At 46.3% G+C, this 23,248-nt stretch overlaps 1 protein-coding gene across 19 annotated transcripts in view; it reads left to right on the top strand.

The window, feature by feature from the left end:
• LOC135915643 (uncharacterized) overlaps nt 1-14,710 on the top strand; it is a 92,103-nt gene extending 77,393 nt beyond the window's left edge. For 18 of the 19 annotated variants that reach the window (XR_011508076.1, XR_011508072.1, XR_011508079.1 and 15 more), the window contains 5 exons: nt 1,173-1,332; nt 4,857-4,954; nt 5,517-5,618; nt 8,956-9,081; nt 12,490-14,710. Coding sequence is in view for 1 of the 19 variants with exons in the window: in XM_070524074.1 (XP_070380175.1) it covers nt 1,173-1,332; nt 4,857-4,954; nt 5,517-5,612 (354 nt within the window). In the remaining 18 variants the exon portion in view is untranslated. The remainder of the gene's footprint in view (nt 1-1,172; nt 1,333-4,856; nt 4,955-5,516; nt 5,619-8,955; nt 9,082-12,489) is intronic. The other variant, XR_011508073.1, reaches the window with a different exon arrangement.
• The last annotated feature ends 8,538 nt before the right edge of the window (nt 14,711-23,248 follow it).

Here is a 23,248-nt window from a genome sequence, read left to right as displayed (position 1 = left end):
ACTGTTACGACGTTGCACGAGCAATCGTTCAAAGAGCGTATTCTCCCCCAATCTCGATAGTGTTTCTACATGTAGACAGGTGTATTTACGTGTCCTGCTCTAAATAGGGCTCAAATAGATACGATGCCTGTTGCGAGAGAGAAAACTAGTCTCCTGATTTTAAAGCGGAGGGTTTTTCACGGCCGCCATACGACCGCTGACATGCTATTCTGCAAGAGAAGGGGAAACGATAAGCTTTGAGTGCCTTTCCTTGCAGACCGGTAGCTTTACGTGGATTAATCTACATACCCATTGTATTGCAATCGGTCGGTTGCCTCTAAACCCATTTGCTGATGTCCTCCACGAAGATCCCTTTGCATTGCGGTGTCAGGTGCACGTTTTTAGTGACAGTGACAATTGTTTAGTTGAACAACACATCCGCCCTCGGAAATGAGCTACGGCACTGGTTTCCTAACAAAATGCATTGGAACGTTTGACAAAATAATACTAAGGTGTGGGAGAGAAATAATACTAAGGTGTGGGAGAGAAATATGTGATCATAATTACGTTCCTATGAAAGTATACTGGATGCACGACCACTGAACGCAGTGCAGTTATTCATGGATGGACAACAAACAATGGTTATCGAAAGAATGTTCAATAGATATTTTGGTGACCAGAAGTGCTTGAGCCTCGTTTGATGAATTTCCAGAGCAACAAGATGGCTGCTACCTCGTGTGGCTTTTTGCAGTACCAGGAATGGCTAAAAGAGATTGCTAACATTTATATTATAAGATACAATTGCGTCTTCTACATAAGTGATGTGAAGGAAGGCCATCTCATGTTTACAACCTTGCAGTGGAAGATTGCTTCTTGTGTGGTGTGTCCAGGGAGGGGGAATAAGCGAAGGAAACATAGGGTCTAGTCGGAGTGGAGGGACGTGAGCATTGGTTGCGATTTAACGGGGATTTATTTAAAAGCGCTGAAGTGGCAAAAAGTTTCGAAACGTGATGCTTACTGTCAAGCCCAGGGCCATGGCATAGTCTGGGATTGCGGTACATTTTGATCTTTCAAGCTGACTGCAACCTAGCTGTCGGTGATACCCAGTGGGGTTCTTAAGTGCCTTCGTGTCAGTTGTTGGTTTGCCTGATTGTTATTTCTGGAAACCTATGGTGTTTATATGTCCGCTACAGGTACCGTCTGCAACAAGTCAAGCAGGGAAACTTTCAGAATGTTCATTGCCACCAGCAATTTTAAGGCTTTTTGTAAGCCTGGAAAAGAGATTGCTGAGCCTTCTACAATCACGGCTGTGCCTGTCATCATACGACTATCGGCAAGTTGACCCCCTGCATGGTACTTGTTTCGAATGGCTATCTGTGTATAATTTCTTGATCGCGAATTTATTCAGAATACTCAAATTTATTACAACGCAGGCAAAAGTATGACACCTGGAGAACGTAGGTTCCCTCGATGTTCGCATTCGCTACCCAAATTAGTGCGTCACATATGAAAGAAATGTAAGAGTATGCATGATGTAATTGAAAATTACATGGCATGAATTACTCAGGAATCTGAAAAAATAATAGCGTATCTTAACATTTTAATCTCCAAATGAAGGGAGTGATGTGTTCTAAAATATGTCTGCATTCCTCTCGGAGGTGGCATGTGTCTGTATAAAACACTGATACGACACACCTGCACTCTTTACCCGAATCGTGCAGCCGAAATCCATGACAGCACATGGTCCCTTCGTGACAAAAACCTACATGAGCAGTTTAGGCTTCCATTAATGCGGCCAGACCTATTCGTCCATGCCAATCGAACCCATGTTTATATGTGATGGCCTATACTCCCCTAACTCGAAATATGAAAATTATTTTCAGATTACCGTGTACGACAGCGTTTCCGTACGTCACCTAAAAGCCGGTATTCCAATAAATTGTAGTATATAATGTGCTGCTACTCGGTCACTGCGTTTATAAGTCAGTCTTTCACCTAGTCAGTTACTCGTAGAAAGAAGGCTGTTTATTCGTTATGATATGAAACTAGTTATATCGTTGGCACTCCTGGCCAATCATTCCTGAAGATATCCTTACCACTAGGTAATTGAAGCTCAAGCCAAATTCGCATCGTAACGCCTATTGACTGCGAGAGTTAATACATGTAGTTGCTAATGCAGCTGAAATTTATATTTTCGCCGTCACTACAAAGCCTCAGTGTCACTGTTTGAAGTGCTTGCAGGAAAAGTGCAGCAAGTGTCTGATCTTAAACAATGTTTGTCGCAGTATACGATCGCACGCTTCTAACTACAACTAGAAAATAGTAAGAAAAAAGTAATTCACGCGACAGTTCGTCAGCGACCACTGCACGAAATTAAAGGCTTGCAGCAATTCACTTGTGCTTTCGCAGAGGTCGTACAAGAAGTTTATTTTCCATGTTTAACATTCTTCGGTAATAGTGGCGTGGCTACATTGCTGCCTGGCTAGATTTCCGCCCGAAAAAACTCCTCTTTCCTGCTGCCGGTTTGCCCCCCCCCCCTCCCCCACAGCCCCAACCCATCTGCTGGGTTTCCGGATTTAGCTAAATCTGCGCATTATCAACTGAATCACAAGCTGTCTCTCAGGCGTTGATGCAGCAGACTACTCAATTGCTGCAGGAGAATTCATCCTTAATTCTCCAAAAATGTTTTTCAAATTTCTTGGAGCATCATGTAATTCATTGTGAGCATGAGTAATGGGTGTCGTTGCGTTTTCGCAAGCTGTGAAAGGTGGTAGCCGACGTATTGACAATTTAGCTTGAATTGTATGGTGTATCATGCAGTAGGCCTTACAAGAACAAAAAACGTGGCGCACTTGTTTTTGCAAGGTAATGCTGTCTTTTCCCATGCGAAACATGGCGAGCCTACTTCGCATAATTAAATGACGAATGGTGAAATGATTTAAACGCAAAATTCATTATTAAAATTACGGGGTATTATGTGCCAAAACCACTTTCTGAATATGATGCGCGCCGCAGTATGTGACCGCGGTGATTTGGGCGACCTGGGGTTCTTTAACGTGTACCTAAACCTAAGTACACGGGTGTTTTCGCATTTCGCCCCCCATCGAAATGCGGCCGCCGTGGCCGCGATTCGATGCCGCGACCTCGTGCTTAGCAGCCCGACACCATAACCACTAAGCAAGCATGGCAGAATAAAATCAATCCTTAAACAAACGCTTTTTTAGGCGTAAAAATGTCTTGCCAGTGCACGTGCATCAGTGTATCGCATTTGTGGCCAGGCGCTAGCTTTCGCTCGAATGCCGCTCCGTCGTTTGCGTTACAATCCGGTATAGCACGACCATACCCCATGGAAAGAACGATGGGTGTAACGTTAAGGGATAAGAAAAGAGCAGATTGGGTCAGGGAACAAACGCGAGTTAATGACATAGTAGTTGAAATCAAGAAAAAGAAATGGGGCATGGGCAGGACAGGCAATGAGGAGGGAAGATAACCGATGGTCATTAAGGGTTACGGACTGGATTTCAAGGGAAGGGAAGCATAGCAGGGGGCGGCAGAATGTTAGGTGGGCGGATACGATTAAGAAGTTTGCAGGGACAACATTGCCACAATCAGTACTTGACCGGGGTAGTTGAAGTATGGGAGAGGCATTTGCTCTGCAGTGGGCGTAACCAGGCTGTTGATGATGATTGGTGATGACCATACACCAATGTGCAACGTGCGCTGTGCTACAGTTTCCGGCTGCGATAGTTCAAGATTGGGTGGCATTGAATCATAATATGGAGAGTGGGGGCTTGGCCGGCTGTTAGGCAGCGGGCCCGCTTTCGCACGTTGGTTCGGTTTACAAAGCTTCCGGAAATGTTGAACTGCTGCACCAGTAGAATTCATGCACCATCGCATGCTGAGAATTTTCTCTTAATTGCCGCGAAATAATTGGAGAACCTTCGTTGCCAGCTCAGAAGGAAACTTCATTTTTACAAAACAACTGCTTACTTGAAAAGTGGCATGAATAGAGTGGGTTTAATGAATAATTTTTAAGGGAATAACAGTTACTCCGTTACATCCACTAGTTTGTTGTATACCGTCTCCTCATAACGAGGTTCGACTATCCCGACAACGCTCTTAACTATGCGTTTCTGCTCCAAGTAGCAAGTTTTCTCCATTTACCGTTACTCCGGGCACCAATACTGTACGCAAGCCGATCACCTTATCGTCCTATGCCTTTGTGCAGATGACAGAAGCGCCCTTAATGCATCTCCTGTGGCCATCAATCGCGTGTTTTGCCGTCATGTGAAGAAAGGTGTGGCCAGCCCGTTATACAATATTGCCGTTGCGGGGATCTTACATGGGGTGTTTCCCAGCCTTTACGAAATTCCGTACGAACCACTTAATCCGCTAGCCTAACGGAAACCAGCGTAACCTTATTTCTAGCCATCGCGTTTGCGGCACGCTTGTAATTGAAAATGGCTTAGTGATCGACGCTATTTGACCTCTTCTCTTGTTTTTGTCTTATTCACGCTGCACCTGCATTTCTTAATTACATATTGACCACACATCTGGACTCGTCCTATGTTCTTGTCTTGCTTTTGCTGCCCCATTGTTACATGTTAAGCTACGGACCATAATCGTCCGCTATCGCAACATAACCTAGCTGTTGTTGCTTTTCACAGCAAATAATGCAACAAAACTGAGAATTGGTATCAGCTCACCATCTTAATAATAGCTCTACGCATGGTCCGAAGTAAGTAGCACGAAGATCATGCAAATGGAAGCAGTGCCTATCGGTCCATGCTGGCTCTGCAATCATCGCGTCATTGCTATGAAACTTTGCTGTTTACTGCGTATTGTCTTCCCACATGAACGCTCACTTGTCTGTGCAGATTCTACATCAATGGAAGCAGGCATATTCCCCGTGCAGTGGCAGTTATTCACCTGCATTGGGTGCGCGCTCATCACTAGTTCCCTGCTGTCACCGCGGGTTAGTATCTGCTACAGTGAACATTGGTTGCATCTGTTTCTGGCAAAAACATGGCAAAAGTGCCAGTGATTTGACATTTGTTCAAATTAAACAAATGTCTTGGCTCATTTGTACTACGCCAACTTGCCTACAACATGCCTTAGGAACCGCTTTCATCAACTAATGTCAGGTTAGCTAAGACACCCAGGAAGGTCCACCAAATATGAACAGCTGTCGATGAACAAATATTGCGTTGTCATGAAACAAACTATTGATGATGATAGCCGGCAAGCTAGAGCCTTGTTTACCTTAGTGCGGCCGCCCCTATCGATCATGCAAGCATGCCTTTCCTCTCGCTTTCCAAAGAAGAACTCGCTTACCTGTGAAGATCAGCGCGCTGCCAAAGTGCGCATACCATAGCATGTCTTATATACAACGCGCCTGTTCCGTTTCGAAATAAATGAGTTGTGAGTAGCGCTTCCTTTGTCCTGTTGCCCCCCCCCCTTTTTTTTTCGGTCCGCGTCTTCTTACGCAAAAACCATTTACCACTTTGACCTGACAAATTTGTTTCTGTTTCTTGTAGGAAGCACTGGCCGAGCGGGATGCTGCGGCCCCATTGAGTTCATCGACATATTGGAGGAGGCAAATCAGGAGGGTCCGCGAAGGCTCTTCGGCGTAAATAGAGGTATTAAATAGAAGTATGAAATGGAGGCCTGAAATAGAGGTAAAAATAATTATCCGAGATGCCAGTGTGGCTTAGAAGAAAATGACCGAACTGTCAGGGGTGGCGGAAGCTGGGATGCCTCGGCGCAAACAATGTTTTATAACATATTACAGAAGCGTTCTAAAGGCCATGCAGAAGCAGCAGTCTATGAACAAACAATGCTACGTTATGCCACAAATGAAGCTTAACAGTTACAAGAAGCCGCAGCAAGGAACCTAACATATGTTATCTTTGCCTTTGCACTACGCTAGTATAATGGCAGATGGGGTAAATACATTTTATTTCGCCAACCTTACATAACTCGTGCCATGCCCTTATCATAATTGCGGTACACTTGAGCTACAAAATAACATAACCTGATTAAGGGTACACTTTCCTATGCCTTAGTGTCTGCGATATATCAGTATTCTAAGATGACATATAGACTATTTTGAACTGCATGCAAATGTTACAACCCCATAAGAAGTCTAGTTTCATATGACTAAAACCTAGTTCACGCCTTTTTAAGCCAGCTGCCTCCTGCGCGCTAAAAAATCTCGAATGTGGCATGTTCGAACTTAACGTCCTAACGCGGGAAACGCCGTTTTTTATTAGAATTTATCACTCTGCACTGAGGGTGTAGTTTCGATGGGTGAGTGCGATAGCGATTATACGCTGGCATTATTGAGAGGCAGAGCTTTCTTTTTTTTTGTAATCAAGTTGGCGTTCCTCCGATTCATGTTTTGCGAATCGTTAAATCATTTAACAACTATGCGTTTTCTTTGTTCTCTGTCGAACTGCTTTGCTATTTAAGCAGTCAAAAGGAAACGAATCGGGTCGAAAGCGAAACTACGCCTTTACACGTGACCTGGAGTTCACCGTGTTGCTGTAGCCACGCGTGCGTTTTTGATTGCCAAAGCATGGAATAATGCGCGAGCGTATAATAATTTACTAAATGTAACTTAAAGCAATAATTATGATGTTCTCGACAACACTCGACTTACGTACAGCAATCTCGTAGAATACACTCGAAGTACCAAGATTGCACCGCCAGGTCTCGCCGCTTACTGGTTTTTGAGACCTTTTTCGCCACTGTGAAATAATAATCCCTACTTTATTCGCGAACGGCGTGCCACATTCTATCACTATAAATCATAGTTATTTCATTTCCATGAACGTCTCAAAACACATCCTGGCCAGCTGTCAGTCCCCTTATGCTAGTACACGAATGTGGATTAGGAACCACTTTATTCCACTGTCTAAGCTGAATTCGTATTTTTCCTTTAGCTTGTTGACACATGAATCGCATTCCACGATGGCGTATGGACTGCATTGTTCAGAGAACCGACGCTAACTAAACTAGCCAGAACGTAGAAGGGGCAGGTGAAAGACCATTAGGATTGGAAAGCTTTAAATGTAGAGTTATTCCGACAAGGAAATTGAAAACTTGGCCTCATTTATTAAGTGAGCGCACATTCCAGATCGTGAGAGCTGCAGTTACTTATCTCTGAAATGTTTATTCCTGTATGGTGAAATTGACAGCACAACATTTATTTGAGATTGCTTCCATGTAATGCTGGAACGTACCTCGTGGAACGTCAGAAGTTGGCATGCAAGCTGTGCACGTTTCTGTAGACCAGAGGAACTGGAGACATTATCATACAGCACTTTAACCTATAATTGGGGTGCTGTGTTTTCGGGTAAAACCTGAATATATTGTCTTTCACGTGCGAACTCGGCGTTTTGATGGCTGGTACGTGACATGCGGCCAACTCATCAATTTCGGTTAAACCCTGTTTGTCATGGCAGTTTGCTAACTTCTAAAGCGTAATAGCAAGTGATGTTACCCAACTAGTAAAATTGTGCCTACCTCGTTTTTGCTTAACACTAGATCGAAAACTGGAGTATATAAGAATATAGTAAATTCAGTGCAAGCAAGCCCTAAATGAAGGAAACCTTGTTGCTTTTTAATAGCCGCTTTCGTGTGTAATACGACAATGGCGCATTACATCGCATTTACCGAACATCGCATTATGTAAACCGCGGTAACTAGTTGAGTTGGAAAAAAGGCACTAATTTGTCTAGTTAGCACCCAGTAGAACAGGACAACAAGCAAGCATGAAAGCTCGACAGGTTTAAAATGGATACAGAAATTCTCACTGTGTTTAATGCACACTAACGAGAGTACTATAAGTAATACAAGAAGCATCACACCACCTGCGAAGAATGGCTTAAAAGAAAGCGCAAAGAAAGTAAACAATAGATCGCCAAACTCAGTCTCAACTTGTTTTTGTTAAAGAGGTTCCTATCATATTTTTTAATACCCGTCCTTTTACCATTGATACAAAATTGTATTTGTAGCTTAGCTTGTTGAAATAGAATGTCTGTGTCCAAATGGTGACCACGGCCTTTGTTAAATGCTTTCAATAGTTAACCATGAGGACTCCGAACTTAACACTACCGGATAAGAATGCAGCGATTTCACTTTGAAAAGGGCCTCAAATGTTTACCCTCGAATAAAATAAAACATACATAAAACCCGGAAACGAAGGACCCTAATATATTTCATCCCACCATGAGAAGTGGTGGCTGCTCTTTGTTTTATCTACTATTTCGCCAGAATTCTGTCCTGCCCCTGGACAGCATACTTCTGCGTAGTACACATTCCCTCGCCGCGTACGCCCGAGAAGTAATTACCATGACAGTAATTAGGCCCGTCAGATTGCCTTCGTTTACCTCACTGCTTTCCAGCCTTCTCTGAAGTCGCGTTACTATAGGCACCGCAGATGCGTCCTCTTTAACGGCTTCAACAGGATTCTTCAATAGGTTCGTGTCGTGCGAAGCTGAAGATTATTTTCGTATCTACTGAGGAAACACAGTCCGCCGATACCGCACCTAGACACGGAGGTCGAGTTGACCTGGAGGGAACTTTTCACAGGTAGTGTTGCTCAAATGTACGAGGTGATTCTCGGTGTCCGGGGGCCCAATTCTGCGCCTTTCGTCCTGATCTTTTTTAAAGCAGCGTTGCCATATTTTCAGTAAGGCTAATAGTAGTATTCTTGCGGAAAGAAATTAACTGGCGTTGCTCAACTTTAAGCACCAGGCACTGTCCCTTGGTGTAGCGGAGTCATTCTGGTAGTGGAGATTCAGCTGTGTTGCACTCTGCATCGTCAGAAAAGCACCCCACAAAGATGACGCATCCTATATTGCCTTCTCACTGCATTGAGCTTTTGTTGGCATCCGGGCAATTCGTATTCGCAACTGGTCATTTGGTATTCATTTATATGTTTTATGCAACCTGAATATATTGTCTTTCTAGGCACAAAGGCCATAGACCGCCTGAGGTGTGGACTCGTTCTTTTCTGGAACGGACTGGCACTCGACATCTGGCGACCGGGAGCAAAGCGACAGCGAGAGGACGCCGGATGATCTAGAAAGCGGGAAGGTGCGTATTTCATTCGTTACCGATGCCGCAGCGCGAAGGCTGGACGCCGATGGTGAGGCACACAGATTCGGTTAAATACATTCGTCGGAATACCGAAGTGTACGCGCATGCATCCTTGTACCCAGAAGCACGGCATTTCGTAGTGCGCGGATTTCGCAACTACGTGACTCAGCGCTTGTGTTCAGCGTACGGGGCGGAAAGCGCGTGTGTCCGCGTGGTTGCTGCGCGGGTTTCGCCTGCAGAGAGAGAGAGAGAGAGAGAGAAACATTTATTGAATCATAAAATGGAATTCTCGCGGATCGAGGTCTTCTCTTCTTCACGCTGTCTTCTCGTCGAAGGGAAGCCTCTTCAGCACGGGTGGTCCCTCAGTCCAGGGCTCCACTGAGTTTGGCCGCGTCCCTAGCGTGCTCCACCATCCTTCTTTGGACGGCGAGCTCGCAGCTGACGAGCCGGCTCTCCCAATGCTCCGCACTCGGGGGTTTATGATCGCGGAATGCGTCGTTTTGTTCACACTCCATAGTTATGTGATAGAGTGTGGGTGTAGCCCCGCACCAGGGGCAGGTGTCCCTATACTGCGTTGGGAAAATCTTGTTGAATATGAACAAGTTGGGGAAGAAATCGCGAGCTCAAAGGGGGTGACAAATTTGATGGAGCGGCGGGACACGGCCCCCTACATCAGCGCTCCCGATCCTGCTAAACTGGGCTTCGTTCCTGCCGGTGATCCTTGATCTTATCAGGTCACGCAGCCCATCTCACTGCTGTTCCTGCCGCTATTTCATGCTCGAGAACCGGGCCACTTCCGGTCATCGTTGGACTTACAGGGCATGGGCTCCGCCCCGGCTACCCTTGCTATGTACTTACTACAGCTGTAATAGTGTTTTGACTGGGCTTCGCTCCTGCCTATAGGGAGTGTTCAAGTGACGTCACGTACGCCATACTGTAGTCCTATTCATTGCTTGCAGTGTGCTTCTGGAGATAAGCGGATGGAGATAACACGCAGGCTTTCACCGTGCTCACTGTACTACAATATGGCGACCTTTATGACGTCAGTGCATACCCCGTATGTTCGTCGGCCTACTTTGCCCTCGCTTCGACGACGCCTCCTGCCACGGCCGCAGTTAACGCTTTCCCTACCGTAAGGAAACTGGGTGTTTTTTGTAGGTTACGCCATTTTTTTTCGAAGGAAGTACTGCACTCAGTACTTTATGCAGTACACAAACGAAAAGTAGAATGAAGGCACTTTTCAGGCATAAAAGATTCAGAATCAAGATTGTGGGATAAAATTGAACAAAGTTTGTAAGGACACGCTCGTACCTACTAAGAACAATATGTGACAAGAATTGAGATATTCTTTATGAAAAAAATTAAATTGGACAAGTAGTCCAAGACATAAGGCAATGGTGTGCCCGTGAGTGCCGCGGAAAGTCAAGAAAGCGACAGTTTTGCTGAAGAATTTCGAGGTTTTAATAAAAGTTACTTACGCGTTTCAACACCAGTAATTGATCTTCTCGCTAAATAAATGAAAATTGTTTCGCTTCGTGGAAAATGTGGGCAATCTTCGTAGACAATGCGGGCAACCTCGCAAACCCATTCGTGCTTAGTCTCGATGGAATTAACCGGGCAGTTATACAGAAAAAAAGAAGGGTAGTCTTGTTGCCACTGGTGGTACTTCTCATTTCCTATTTAAAGGAAGCACCTCCAAACAGGAGATATCTGTTTTATATATATACACTGCAATTTTTTATATTAAGATGGAGTACCCACGTCTGGATAAATTACTTCAAGCGAAAACAGCATGGAATTTCACGCTTCTCAAACTTTGCACTGAGTCAGTTGCGTCTCAGTTCTCTTTCTGCATCCTTAAGCTCTTGAACCACCCCAAGCTGTGATGTCGGCCAGGAGATGTCTTGGAAGGATAACCGGTGGTGTAATGGAGTCACAGAATGTTTGTAAACAGAAGCGAAGTCTGGACAGAAGTGAGCTATGTGGCGCGTTAGAAGCTAGGGAATGAGCATTCATAAGGTGAGGTCAGCGGCCGCCACAAACTAAGGCTGAGATGACTGAGAGATGCGTTGGCCATTAGGCACTCGAGATCGATTAGGCATAAACACGTTGTTGATGTTGGTGATAATGACGATAATGAGAACTTTGAGCCGATCACTTTGTGACGTTGCCCCAGTACTGGTTCAAAGTGCGTGTTCTCGCCCAATCTCGATAGTGTTTTTACTTGCAGATCGATGTATTTACGTGTCCTGCCCTAAATAGGGCTCATGAAGAAACGACAATGGCTGCGAAAGAGAAAAACTAGAGCATCCTTATTTCAAAGCGGAAGTTTTTTTCTAGGCGTCCGTACGATCGCTTACAGGCTATTTTGCAAGGAAAGGGGAAACGATAAGCTTTGAGAGTGCCTCTCCATGCAAACGGTAACATTGCGTGTCCTAATCTACATACGCGATGTATTTGCAGTAATTCCGATGCCTTTAAACCCATTTGCTGATGTCCTCCACGAAGAGCACTTGTGATTTCCTACTTTTTCACCTCCTACTCTTCTTGCTTCCTAGTATGCTCAGTCAAGTGATCATTTTATTTATTTGCATTGCGCTGCCAGGTTCACATTTTTTAGTGGCAACTACAATTGTGTTTACTTCAGCATCGCATCAGATATAGAGAGCGAACTACGGCATCTCTTTCTTGACAAAATGCAATGGGAAATTCGATACGATAATACTAATCTGTGTGAGAGGAATATGCGATAATACATGGGTTGCGACGAAAGTATATAGGAAGTATTATCAGTGAACGCAGTGCAGTTATTTAAGAATGCAAAAGTTTATAGTGTGTACAGCATAGATTGTTTATCGAAACAATGTTTTCTAGTTTTCTGGTGACTAGAAGTGCTTGAGCCTCCTGTCATGAATTTCCAGAGCAAGAAGATGGGTGCTGCCGCAAACAAAACAAATTATGTTAATAAGTGTCCGGGAGCAGAAGTGTAGCATTCTTCACTACTAGGAATGGCCGTAGGAGATTCCTCAAATTAAAAGAGTTACCCTTCTGAATTAGGGAGGTGCAACCAGCATGATTGCTTCTAGTGTCGGGCGAACAGGGGAGGGGAAAATAGGGTCTAGTCCTAGGAGATGGACATGCCCATATGGTTATGCTTCAACACGATTTTCGTTAAAGGGCTGAAATTGTAAAAGTTTGGTAACATGTTTCTTTACTGTCCAACACAGTCCCGAGGCATAATCTTGAATGGAATTGCATTTCTATTTGGCAAACATACTACAACCTAGCTGTTCGAGGTACTCAGGGAGGTTTTTCTTAGGTTAAACTTTTAATTGCCTTGGTGTGAGTTTCACTTGCCTGATTGCTTAAATTTGGAAAATTATGGTATTTATATATGCCTTACAGGTACTTTCTCCAACACCACTGAACGCCAGACAGCTGGAGGACCACCCAACGGTTCTCATCCACAAGAAAGGCGACGAGTCCAACCCCCGAAGCTGGGACCCTATCACACTAGGCAACACAGCCGCCAAGCTTTACGCCAAGTGCCTAGGAGGGCGATTGCAAGACTGGCTGGGAGAGCACAGCATCCTCTCCCCTTGCCAGAATGCGTTTATCCCTCACGACGGAGTGTTTGAGCATAACTTTGTCCTTCGGGAACAAAGCCCGCAGTGGTGATGGGGACGTCTGCGTCACGTTCCTCGATTTCCCCAGCACCTATGGGTCGATTCCCCATCAGGCGTTGTTAGATGCACTTTGGGGAGCTGGCGCAATCGATTCGTTGACCTCATCGCCGACTTGTACACCGACAACCGTACGAGGATCCTCACTGCAGGCGGCATCAGCCCGCCCATCCCCATCCTTGACGGGATCCGTCAGGGCTGTCCTCTCAGCGGGCTATTGTTTAACCTTGTCGTTGACCCCATCACCCGGGACATACAGGGTGGGGATCGTCCACATAACATCCTGGCATACGCCGATGATTTGACGCCCTTAAAGGCCAGTCCCGTGACGTTGCAGGCCCGCATTACTCGTATTACTCGTACTGTGGTAACTGGACCCTCATGGCGTCCGGATAACCTGCGGTGACAAAACACTCACTTCATCCCACCGCAGGAAGGTTATTCGGACGCTTCGCGCCATTCAATCGGCTGCCAGGGACTCAGTTCTCCACAGCAAACGCAACCAAGGCAAGTTGTTGCAGTGCGTGGCCGCCGACCCTGCCGGTTCCAATTTTGGGCACTCCGCGTCCTTCACCCAGTTTGCAGACTGGGTGTTCGTTCACAAGGCTGGGCTGAACCGTCTACCCTTAAACGGAGCCTGCCCGTGGATGACCGGCCGTGACCAGCAGTGCAGAGTCTGTAGGTAGGTGCGGGAGACCTTACCCCACGTACTCTGCCACTGCATGACCAACAGCCCCTTGTACACGTCCCGCCACAACAACATCGTGGCGCGTCTACACACTACGTGCCGGAAGCGGTTCTCCATCATCAATGAGAATCGACCGGTCGGCAACACCAACCTACGTCCCGATCTCGTCGTGCCACGCGGCCCGGAGGTGATCATCCTGGATGTCTGTTGCCCTTTTGATAACAGACCCGACGCCTTCTCCGCAGCCCCCACGGCCAAAATTCCCAAATATGAACCCATGCGCCTCCATCTTGCACAACGGCACCAGCCTGTGACCGTCGACGCCGTCATCGTTGGTGCTGTGGGTTCGTGGGACCCTAAAAACGATGCCATCATGCGACGTATATGCTCCCGCTCCTACCTTAAGCTCTTTAAGAAGCTAGTAGTGAGTGAGGTGTTCTCTGCCTCCAGAACGATTTACCACAAACACGTTGCTCACCGGTAGCGGACGCCGCGACTGTCACCCCGACTTCCAACACTGGTCAGTTATGTCAACCAGTGTTGAGTCCTGATTTAACTATTCTGTGCTGTGCAGTCCGTGAGTTAAGGTCTCCCGCACGTACTCACAGACTCTGCAACGCTGGTCACGGCCAGTCATTCATGGGCAGGCTCCGCTTAAGGATAGAAGGATGAGCCGGGCCTTGGGAATGAACTACCAGTCCGCAAACCGGGTGAAGGAACCGGAGTGCACAAAGTGGGAACTGGCGGTGTCGGTGGCCACGTACTGCAGCACCTTGCCTTGGTTCTGTTTGCTGTGGAGAACTGAGTTCCTGGCAGCCGATTGAATGGTGCGAAGCCAGGAATTACAGCACAGAAAATCCAGCAGGAAATTTCCGCCAACAATTTTAAGGCTTCATTCCATCCTGGAAGATATGTGGTGCATCATTCTACAGAAATGGATTTGCCTGTCATCGGACAACTATAGGCAAGTTGGCCACCTGCACGGCACTTGTCTAGACTGGCTATGCTTCCATAATTTCTTCGTCGCGAATTTATAGCGAATACATAAATTTCTTACTACGCAGATGAAAGTATGGACTCTGCAGTACATAGTTTCCTCGTTGTTTGCATGCGATGCCGACAGCGTGCGTTATGTAATTTAACATTCCATGGATTGTATTACTCAGAAATCTCAAATGGAATAGCAGATATTAACCTTTTATTCAACACATGAGCCGAGTGACGCGTTCCAAAATAATAGGATAATAAAATAACCAAATACCTTGTCTGATGTTTTTCGTGCCTTGCTCATTTTTATTGCCCTAAAAGTTTCTTCGATATCTTTTGGCAATTTTGATAGCATCTGCACTCCTCTCAGAGGTTGCATTTATGTGTAAAACATTGCTGCGAGACACCTGCCCTCCGCATTACTTCAATCAAGCAGCCTAGAGTGACAGCCATGGCTAGCAGAAATCCATGACAGCACACGGTCCCATCATGACAAATTTACACATGGGCAATATGGGCTTCTTTTATAGCGGCGAGACCTATTCGTCCTTGGCATTGAAAGCTATGTTTGTACGGGAAGGTCCATACGCCCTTAGACTTAACTGTAGAAATGTATATTTTCGGATTGCAGGGCACGACCCCATTGTTTTCTTACACCTAAAAGCCGTGGTCACGAGAATTTGGGGCATATAATCTATTGATACTAGGTGACTTTTCCCTTTCGCCGGTGTAGAATCCACACGAGGAAAGTGATACTGTCCAATTATACGTCAGGCTGTAAATTGGTCTGTTAGGCGTAGAGAAAATACTGTTTATTCGTTATAATATACAACTATAGTTCGTAATATCGGCCTTCACGGCCAATATTTCCCGAAGATATGCACAGGGCTATGGCCATCACTTACACTGGGTAACCGAAGCTCAAGCAAAAATCGCATCAATATGCCGATTGACTGTGGGAATTATTACATGTCTTCACTAGTGCAACCGAAAATTGTGCCGTCACTACAATGCCACAGTGTCACTGTTTGAAGTGTATAGCGAGTAGAGCAGCAGGTTTTTTATTTAAACAATGTTCGCCGCAAGTGCCGCTTCTAACTACAGCAACAAAATTATAATTAAAAACCTTCATTCGAGACATTAGGCAAAGAGTGCTGCACGAACTCAAAGGTTTGCAGCACATCACCTGCATGTTCGCAAATCCCTGATGAACTTCTTGGATATCCTGGGCAGGAGAGCAGAGGTTCTGTAAGCGCTTTGTTTTCCGTGTTGCTCATTCGTCAGTAATGGTGTGTGTGACAACGTTTATTGTACTGAGGTCCGGCGGCTCGACTTCTCAAGCCAAGGCGGGCCGCTCCCACGTTGGCACTGTCAGGCCAAGCCTTTCAGCGACATCATGGGCCCTCTGGACTGCCCTTAGTTGGTCCTGAAACAATGGGCTTTGAATCCTTTTCTCCCACTGTGTCCATTCTTCAACGAGGTTGGGGAGAGTCGCGGGACACCCCGCCAGCATATGTATGATTCCAATGATGCCATTACAATCATTGCATTCCATCTTAATTTCCCTCTCTGGATATATTTTATTAATGGTGTACGGTGTGGGATATGTACCCGTTTGCAATAAGCGCAGTGAGACTGCCTGGGCCCTGCTCAATTTTGAATGTGGCAATGGGAATTGTCTGCGTCCTAAATAGTAATGTTTGGTAACATCATTATATGTTAATAAATGGTCTCTGGATTCCCTCGCTTGATGGTGAACGGCTCGGTTGTGACTGTCACGGTTAGCAAGTCCTCGTGCCAAGTCATGAGCAACCTCATTGAGGTTTACCCGAGTCTCGTCCACTTTCCCCATATGCGCAGGAAACCATCGGATTTCAGTTGTCATAATCACAATGTTTTCAAAAAGTTTAGCTGCAACTCCAGCTACGTAGCCTTTATCAAAACACTTTACAGCGGTTTTCGAATCACTGTAAATGAAGGCCCACTTATTACTCCTGATGGCTAGAGCAATTGCCGCTTGTTCCGCCACCGTGGGGTCCTTGGTAAAAATTGTGAGAGCGTCTTGCACCTTCCCTTGATAATTTGATACAATGGCCGTGTAGGCTTCTTTACCGTTCACCCAGGCGGCATCAACTATAGCTGCCAATTGGTTCTGCTGCTCTATTTCCTTCAAGAGTGCTTTAGCTCTTGCCTTTCTCCTTTCGACATTATATTCTGGATGCATGTTTCTGGGGAGAGGGTTGGTTCTGATCTTGCTCCTAACTTCAGTCATTAATTCTACTTCAGCCTCTATTGGACTCCTCGATGTATTCAGTTCTGCACCTATTGCCTGTAATATGTTCCTGCCAGCTCGTGACTTTGTCAATCTTTCGTGTTGCGCTAGCTGTTGGGCCTCCGCAATTTCTTGCATTGTATTGTGCACCCCTAGACTCACGAGTTTGTCGGTTGCAGCATTACTGGGTATACCTAGGGCTACTTTAACGAGCTTCCTGAGCATCACATTAAGTTTGTTAAGTTCTGCCTGCTTCCATTTGAATAATCCAGCCACATAAGTGAAGTGACAGAGAGCAAAGGCATGTATTATCCTCAAAGCGCTGTCTTCTCCCAGGCCTCTGTGTCTATTGGTAATTCTCCTTAGTAACCTAATGACCTCATCTGTTTTATTCGAGATATGTTGTATTGTTCTGTAGTTAGTATTGTTTCCGTCTATGTGATACCCAAGAACCTTGATTTTTTCAACCAGCCTGACTGCGGATCCTTCATGAGTATATAAGCACACTCTTGGCTCATCTTCCGGAATGTAACCTCTTGGTTTACGACCTTTTCTGCAATGTTTAATGACTAAGAGTTCTGATTTGGCTGCCGAGCATTTCAACCCCATGGCTTTCAGTGTGTTCTCTATAACGTATAAACTTTCCTGTAATCTATTCTCTGTCTGTCCTATATTGCCCTTGGCACTCCATATGGTTATGTCGTCGGCATATATCACATAACGTATACCCTCAATTTTCTCCAGATTTCTTGCAACCTTGGACATTGCTAAATTGAATAGCATGGGTGAGAGCACAGCCCCTTGTGGAGTGCCCCTATTTCCCAAATTCTTAGCTTCTGATTTAAGCTCACCCAGCATGAGTTGTGCAGTTCTATTTCTAAGAAAGTCCTTAATCATGTTAAAAAGTCTCTTACCCAAACCCATCTCCGAGAGAACGTCAAGTATTGCCTTATGCTTTATACGATCAAAAGCTTTTTCCACATCCAATCCCAAAAGAGCTTTCGTATGCGCTGGGCTAGCCTGTATAAGTTGATGTTTGATCAGCAGCATAGCATCCTGAGTTGACAGCCCTGGACGAAAGCCGATCAGGTTGTATGGGAGGATCTCGTTCTGCTCAACGTATTTTGTGAGTCGATTTAGGATGACATGTTCCATAGCTTTGCCTAGACATGACGTTAAGGAAATAGGACGGAGGTTGTCTAGAGTGAGTTGTTTGCCTGGCTTTGGTATGAGGATAGTATTGGCCACCCTCCATTCCTCTGAGTATACCCCTTTTCTCCAACATTCATTGAAGTGTTCAGTTAGATAATAGATTGATGCATCATCTAGATTTCTTAACATCTTGTTAGTTATTCCGTCAGGTCCAGCCGCCGATCTACCATTAAGACTGTGAAGAGCGGCCCTCACTTCACTCTCAGTGAAGTCCCGGTCAAGTTCTTCACATATGCCTCCCGTATACTCGGGGCTCTCCTCTCCTTCGTTTGGTTGTTTAAGTGGGAGATATTTGGCTGCGAGACTATCCATGATATCTTTCTCTGTTTTATCTTGGCTTTCCTGATGAACCAACTTAGCTATAGCTGTTCTCTTGCTTGTCCTTGTTTCATTCTCGTTGAGCAAGTGCTTGAGGAGGTTCCAGCTACCTCCATGTTTGATTCTACCATCAGCCGAATTACAGATCTCATCCCACTGTTGCTTCACGAGGGCCTTCGAATGATCATCAATTTCTCTGTTTAATTGCGCTATTTTTTTTCTTAGCCTTCTGTTAAGTCTCTGCGTTTTCCATCTCTGTAATATAGCCTGTTTGGCCTCAATCAGATGCGCCAGCCTGCTGTCCATAGCTTCAATATTTTCCTCTGTCCTGATTTCTTTAGTGGCCTCCTTGACGTCCTCTCTGAGCTGGATGACCCATGTCTGAAGGGGCTCCTGCTCGGCATGTGGAGGCCCCACTGTCCCTCTGTTCGCCCTAATTTTTCTGAAGTGATCCCAATCAGTGAATTTGAAGATTCTTGTTTCCTGTCTCGGTATGCGTATGGTTATGTGTATGATGTAATGATCGCTTCCGAGATCCAAGTTATGGTACAGTGGCTTCATTGCTTCCTGGCCAGGTTTCCCCCGAAAGAAACTCGTGGTTCCTGCAGCCGGCTTGCCCCCCCCCCCCCTCTCCCCACATACCTGCAACCCATTTGCTGGGTCACTGGATTTGACTGCATGTACGCATTATCAGCTGAATCGAAGCTTTCTCTCGGGCGTTCATGCAGCAGATGGCTCAATTGTGGCAAAAGAATTGATTCGCTAAATTTTTCCTCAAACTTCTCGAAGCATCACGTAGTTCGTTGTCGGCACAAGTATCGGGTGTCGTTGCCTTTACCGCAAGCTGTGAAAGCTGATAGTGGACGTATTGCCAATTTATTGTGCTTCACTTCTATGGTGGCGTATAGGCTTACAGGAAGTAGGCTTTACAAGAACAAAAACATGTCCCGCACTTTTTTTTTCAAAGGTAACATTCTCTTTTTCGATTCCTTTCAGTTGAAAAGAATGAAACGCAAAATTAGTGGAAGGAATGTCTTACTTTTGCACGTGCAGCAGTTTATCGCACTTGTTGCAAGGTGAGTTTTCGCCTTAACGCCGCTCCGTCGTTCGTGGTACATCCCTGTATAACAGTGCACGACCATACACCAAGGCGCTATGTGTCCTGTGCTACATCAAACGCAGGAGTTTTCAGCTGCGATAGTGCAAAATTCGATGGGATTGAAGCAGAAATAGGAGAGTGCGGGCTTGGACGGCTGTTCGGCCACAGGCCCGCTTTCGCGTGTTCATTGCGCATGGAAAGTTTGCGGAATCGCTGAAAGTTCATTCTTACAAAACAATTGCCTAATGGAAAAGTGGCATAAAATATGTGGATGTAATTGGTTATTTCGAAGAGAATACCAGCTACTTCGGTACATCCACTAGTTTCTTCTATACCATTTGGTCACAACGAGGTTTGACTATCCTGTCAACGCTGCTAACTATGCGGTGCTGCTGCAACTAGTAAGTATGACTAGTGCATTTCCTTTAGCCAGCTTGTCTGCTCCTTTGAACAGCGCGTCGAATTTCGCCCTGCTTTGTCTCAGGGGGCTGTATATATTTACGATGAATATGCTTCCTCCCTTCCTTTTCTTTTTTGGTATGATCTCGACTATTACGTGCTCTACGTCTGTGTCGGCTATCCTGTCATGGCTTATAGCGATGAGGGTTTTGTTGACTAGGATTGCCGTTCTTCTCCCTTCCTCCGGATTCTCGTAGCACGTGTAGCCCTGTAGTGTTGGGGTAATCCCTGTTTCTTGTACTGGGAGATTTCAACGCCAGAGAGGAGAGCTGGGGATACACGAGAACGGATCAAAAGGGAAGAGCGGTAACCGAAGCAGCTGACAATATCGAGTGTGAACTCATCACGGAAGTCGATACCCCTACGAGGATCGGGAACAGCGTGAACAAGGACACGTGCCCCGATCTCACGTTCGTCAAAAGAACTAGGCAAGCGGAGTGGGACAACCTAATGGAAAACCTAGGTAGCGACCACTATATCCTCAAGACGCAAATCGCAATAGCAGACAAAATTAGACGACAAATAGGGAAAGCAAACATAACGGACTGGAAAGCGTTCAGAGAAGCATGTGGCGATACAATAAAAAGCATCGAATCTATAACAGACTGGGGGAATATGCTCAAAGAAACACAACGCAAATTCACCAAAGAAATTGAGCGTACGCCGCAGACGCCGGACGTGGACTCTAGACTTCTCAGACTATGGGAAGCCAGAAGGGGGCTCACAAAAAGGTGGAAAAGACAGAAATACAACAGAAAGCTCAAGCTAAAGATCGCGGAAATCACGAAAAAAGCAGAAGAATACGCAGCGCAGCTAGCGAAGCAAAATTGGCAACAATTTAGTGACTCTCTAAACGGAACCTTGAGCACTGCAAAAACATGGCGTGTACTGAAGGCACTCCTCGATCCGGCAAAATCAAAGACCGAAAACAACAAAGTCATATACCGACTGGTGCACCAGTACGAGGGAACAGATTCGGAACTATTGGACAAAGTACGCAAAACGTGCTACGGCGACGGTGACCCAGCAGCCTACACAGAGCGCTACAAAGGAGAAGAAAATGGAAGGCTGGATAGACCCATCACCCGGGAAGAGGTGTACGCGGCGATAAGAAGCGCAACAAAGAACACAGCCGCAGGTGCGGACAAGATCAAAAACGCGCTCATCCGCAACCTCGGAGACGAGCTAGTCGAAAAGCTAACCGAATATCTCAATGGACACTGGCAAGCGGGAACAGTACCAGAAGAATGGAAACACGCGGAAGTCATCATGATCCCGAAACCAGGCAAGAAACTTCAAGTGGAAAACCTCAGACCAATCTCTCTTACATCATGTCTAGGCAAGATCTATGAGAGAGTGGTTACGAGGAGGCTACAAAATCATATGGAAGAAAACGAGCTGTACCCCCACAGCATGTTTGGTTTCAGAGCCAGGCTCTCGACCCAAGATGTACTGCTGCAAATCAGAGAAGAGGTACTGAGCAATATCCCGCTCAACGGAGAGCACATCATCATGGCACTGGACGTCAAAGGCGCCTTTGACAACGTAAGCCACGAAGCCATCCTGACAGGACTAGACAACCTAAATTGCGGCATGAAAATACACAGCTACGTCAAGGCATTTTTGTCCAACAGAACAGCAACAATCGGCCTGGGCGAGCTGAGATCCGAAAAGTTCACCACCCCAAACAAAGGCACACCGCAGGGATCGGTCATCTCACCCATCCTGTTCAATGTTGCTATGATTGGACTGGCCCAACAACTAGACCAAATCGACGGCGTACGCCACGCCATATACGCCGACGATATCACTGTATGGGTCACCAAAGGCTCACTCAGGGAAAAGGAAGAAAGATTACAAGAAGCTGCGACATGCGTAGAGAAATATGTCAAGGCAAGAGGCCTAGCCTGCTCAACGGAGAAGTCCGAGCTCCTAAGAGTATGGCGAGGCAAGAAGAATCGCACCGTCCCAGAGGAAGTAAACATGAAGTTGAACATCCACCTCGAGGGACAGCCAATCCCGGAGAAGACGCTCATCAGGATATTAGGAATGTGGATACAATCGAACCAACGATGTACCCACACCCTAACACTACTTAAAACTGCAGCCAACCAAGTGGCCCGCATGATAACGCGGGTCTCACGGAAAAGACACGGCATGAAGGAAGCAGACACACTCAAACTGGTCAGAAGCCTGGTGGTCAGTAGAGTGACGTATAGCCTCCCGTACTACCACTGTACGAAGCACGAAATGCAACAAGCGGACGCAATCCTGAGGAAAGCCCTCAAGACGGCGCTCCACCTACCGCAGTCAACATCGACCGACAAACTCCTGGCCCTGGGGCTACACAACAGTCTCGAGGAGCTCCAAGAAGCGCAGATAATCGCGCAAATGCAAAGACTAAGGCTATCGGCAACGGGCAGAAGACTCCTGAGTAGATACGGCGGTGAAGCTACCATAAAGGAGACACAAAGCACGGAGACGATACCGGACGAATACAGAAACACCATCAAAGTAGCACCGATACCCAGCAATATGGACCCGAACCTACACATGGCACGAAGACAAGCAAGGGCAGAGTATGTACAAAGAACACTGGCAACTAGACATGACACAGTGTACGTAGACGCCGCTACCTACACTCAGGACAAAAACCACAAGAAAAGCAAAGTCGCAACGGTGATCAACTCGGACTTAAAAGAAATCACCAGCGCATCAATTCGGAACTGTACGGTAGTTGAGGCCGAAGAGGCAGCCGTGGCTCTAGCGGCAGCGGAGGGCTACCGATGCAACAGGTCCTTAACCATACTCACAGATTCACAAGCAGCATGCCGCAACTACCTAAACGGCAGAATCAGCCACAGCGCGCTCCGCATCCTCCGCTCAAGTGGCAAAACCGTCAACAACCAGGCCAAACACACGATAGTTTGGGTACCGGGACATACCGACATTACGGGAAATCAGGAGGCCGATAGGATAGCTCGAGGGCACGCAACAAACCGAGCATCCAACATTCCCGACCCCACTGAGGAACCCGAGCCGGTAGCCCAAAGCTATTCAGAGATACTCAATTACTACAGAGGCATCAGACGAAAATACCCACCCCCTCACAAACAACTAAACAGAGAAGACGCCGTAGCATGGCGACAGCTACAAACGGGAACATTCCCGTGCCTAAACATGCTCAGCAAGATCTACCCCACGCAGTACGAGAGCAAGTGCCCATGGTGTGGAGACAAACCAACCCTATATCATACCACATGGGCTTGCCAGAAAACAGAAGGGCTAGCCATAATAAAAAACCCGAGTGCGGAACAGTGGGAGAGGATGCTATCCAGCGACACCCTGAAAGTCCAACAAGGACTAGTAAGGCGTGCACGCAGGGCAGCTACCCTCAGCGGAGCCCTGGACTAGGGGAACCGACCCTGGAGAGAAGATGGAAGACT

This window comes from Dermacentor albipictus, chromosome 8 (genome assembly GCF_038994185.2).
Source record: "Dermacentor albipictus isolate Rhodes 1998 colony chromosome 8, USDA_Dalb.pri_finalv2, whole genome shotgun sequence".
Lineage (NCBI taxonomy): Eukaryota > Metazoa > Arthropoda > Arachnida > Ixodida > Ixodidae > Dermacentor > Dermacentor albipictus.
Note: the sequence above shows the minus strand (reverse complement) of the source record. Positions and strands in the feature narration are given on the sequence as shown.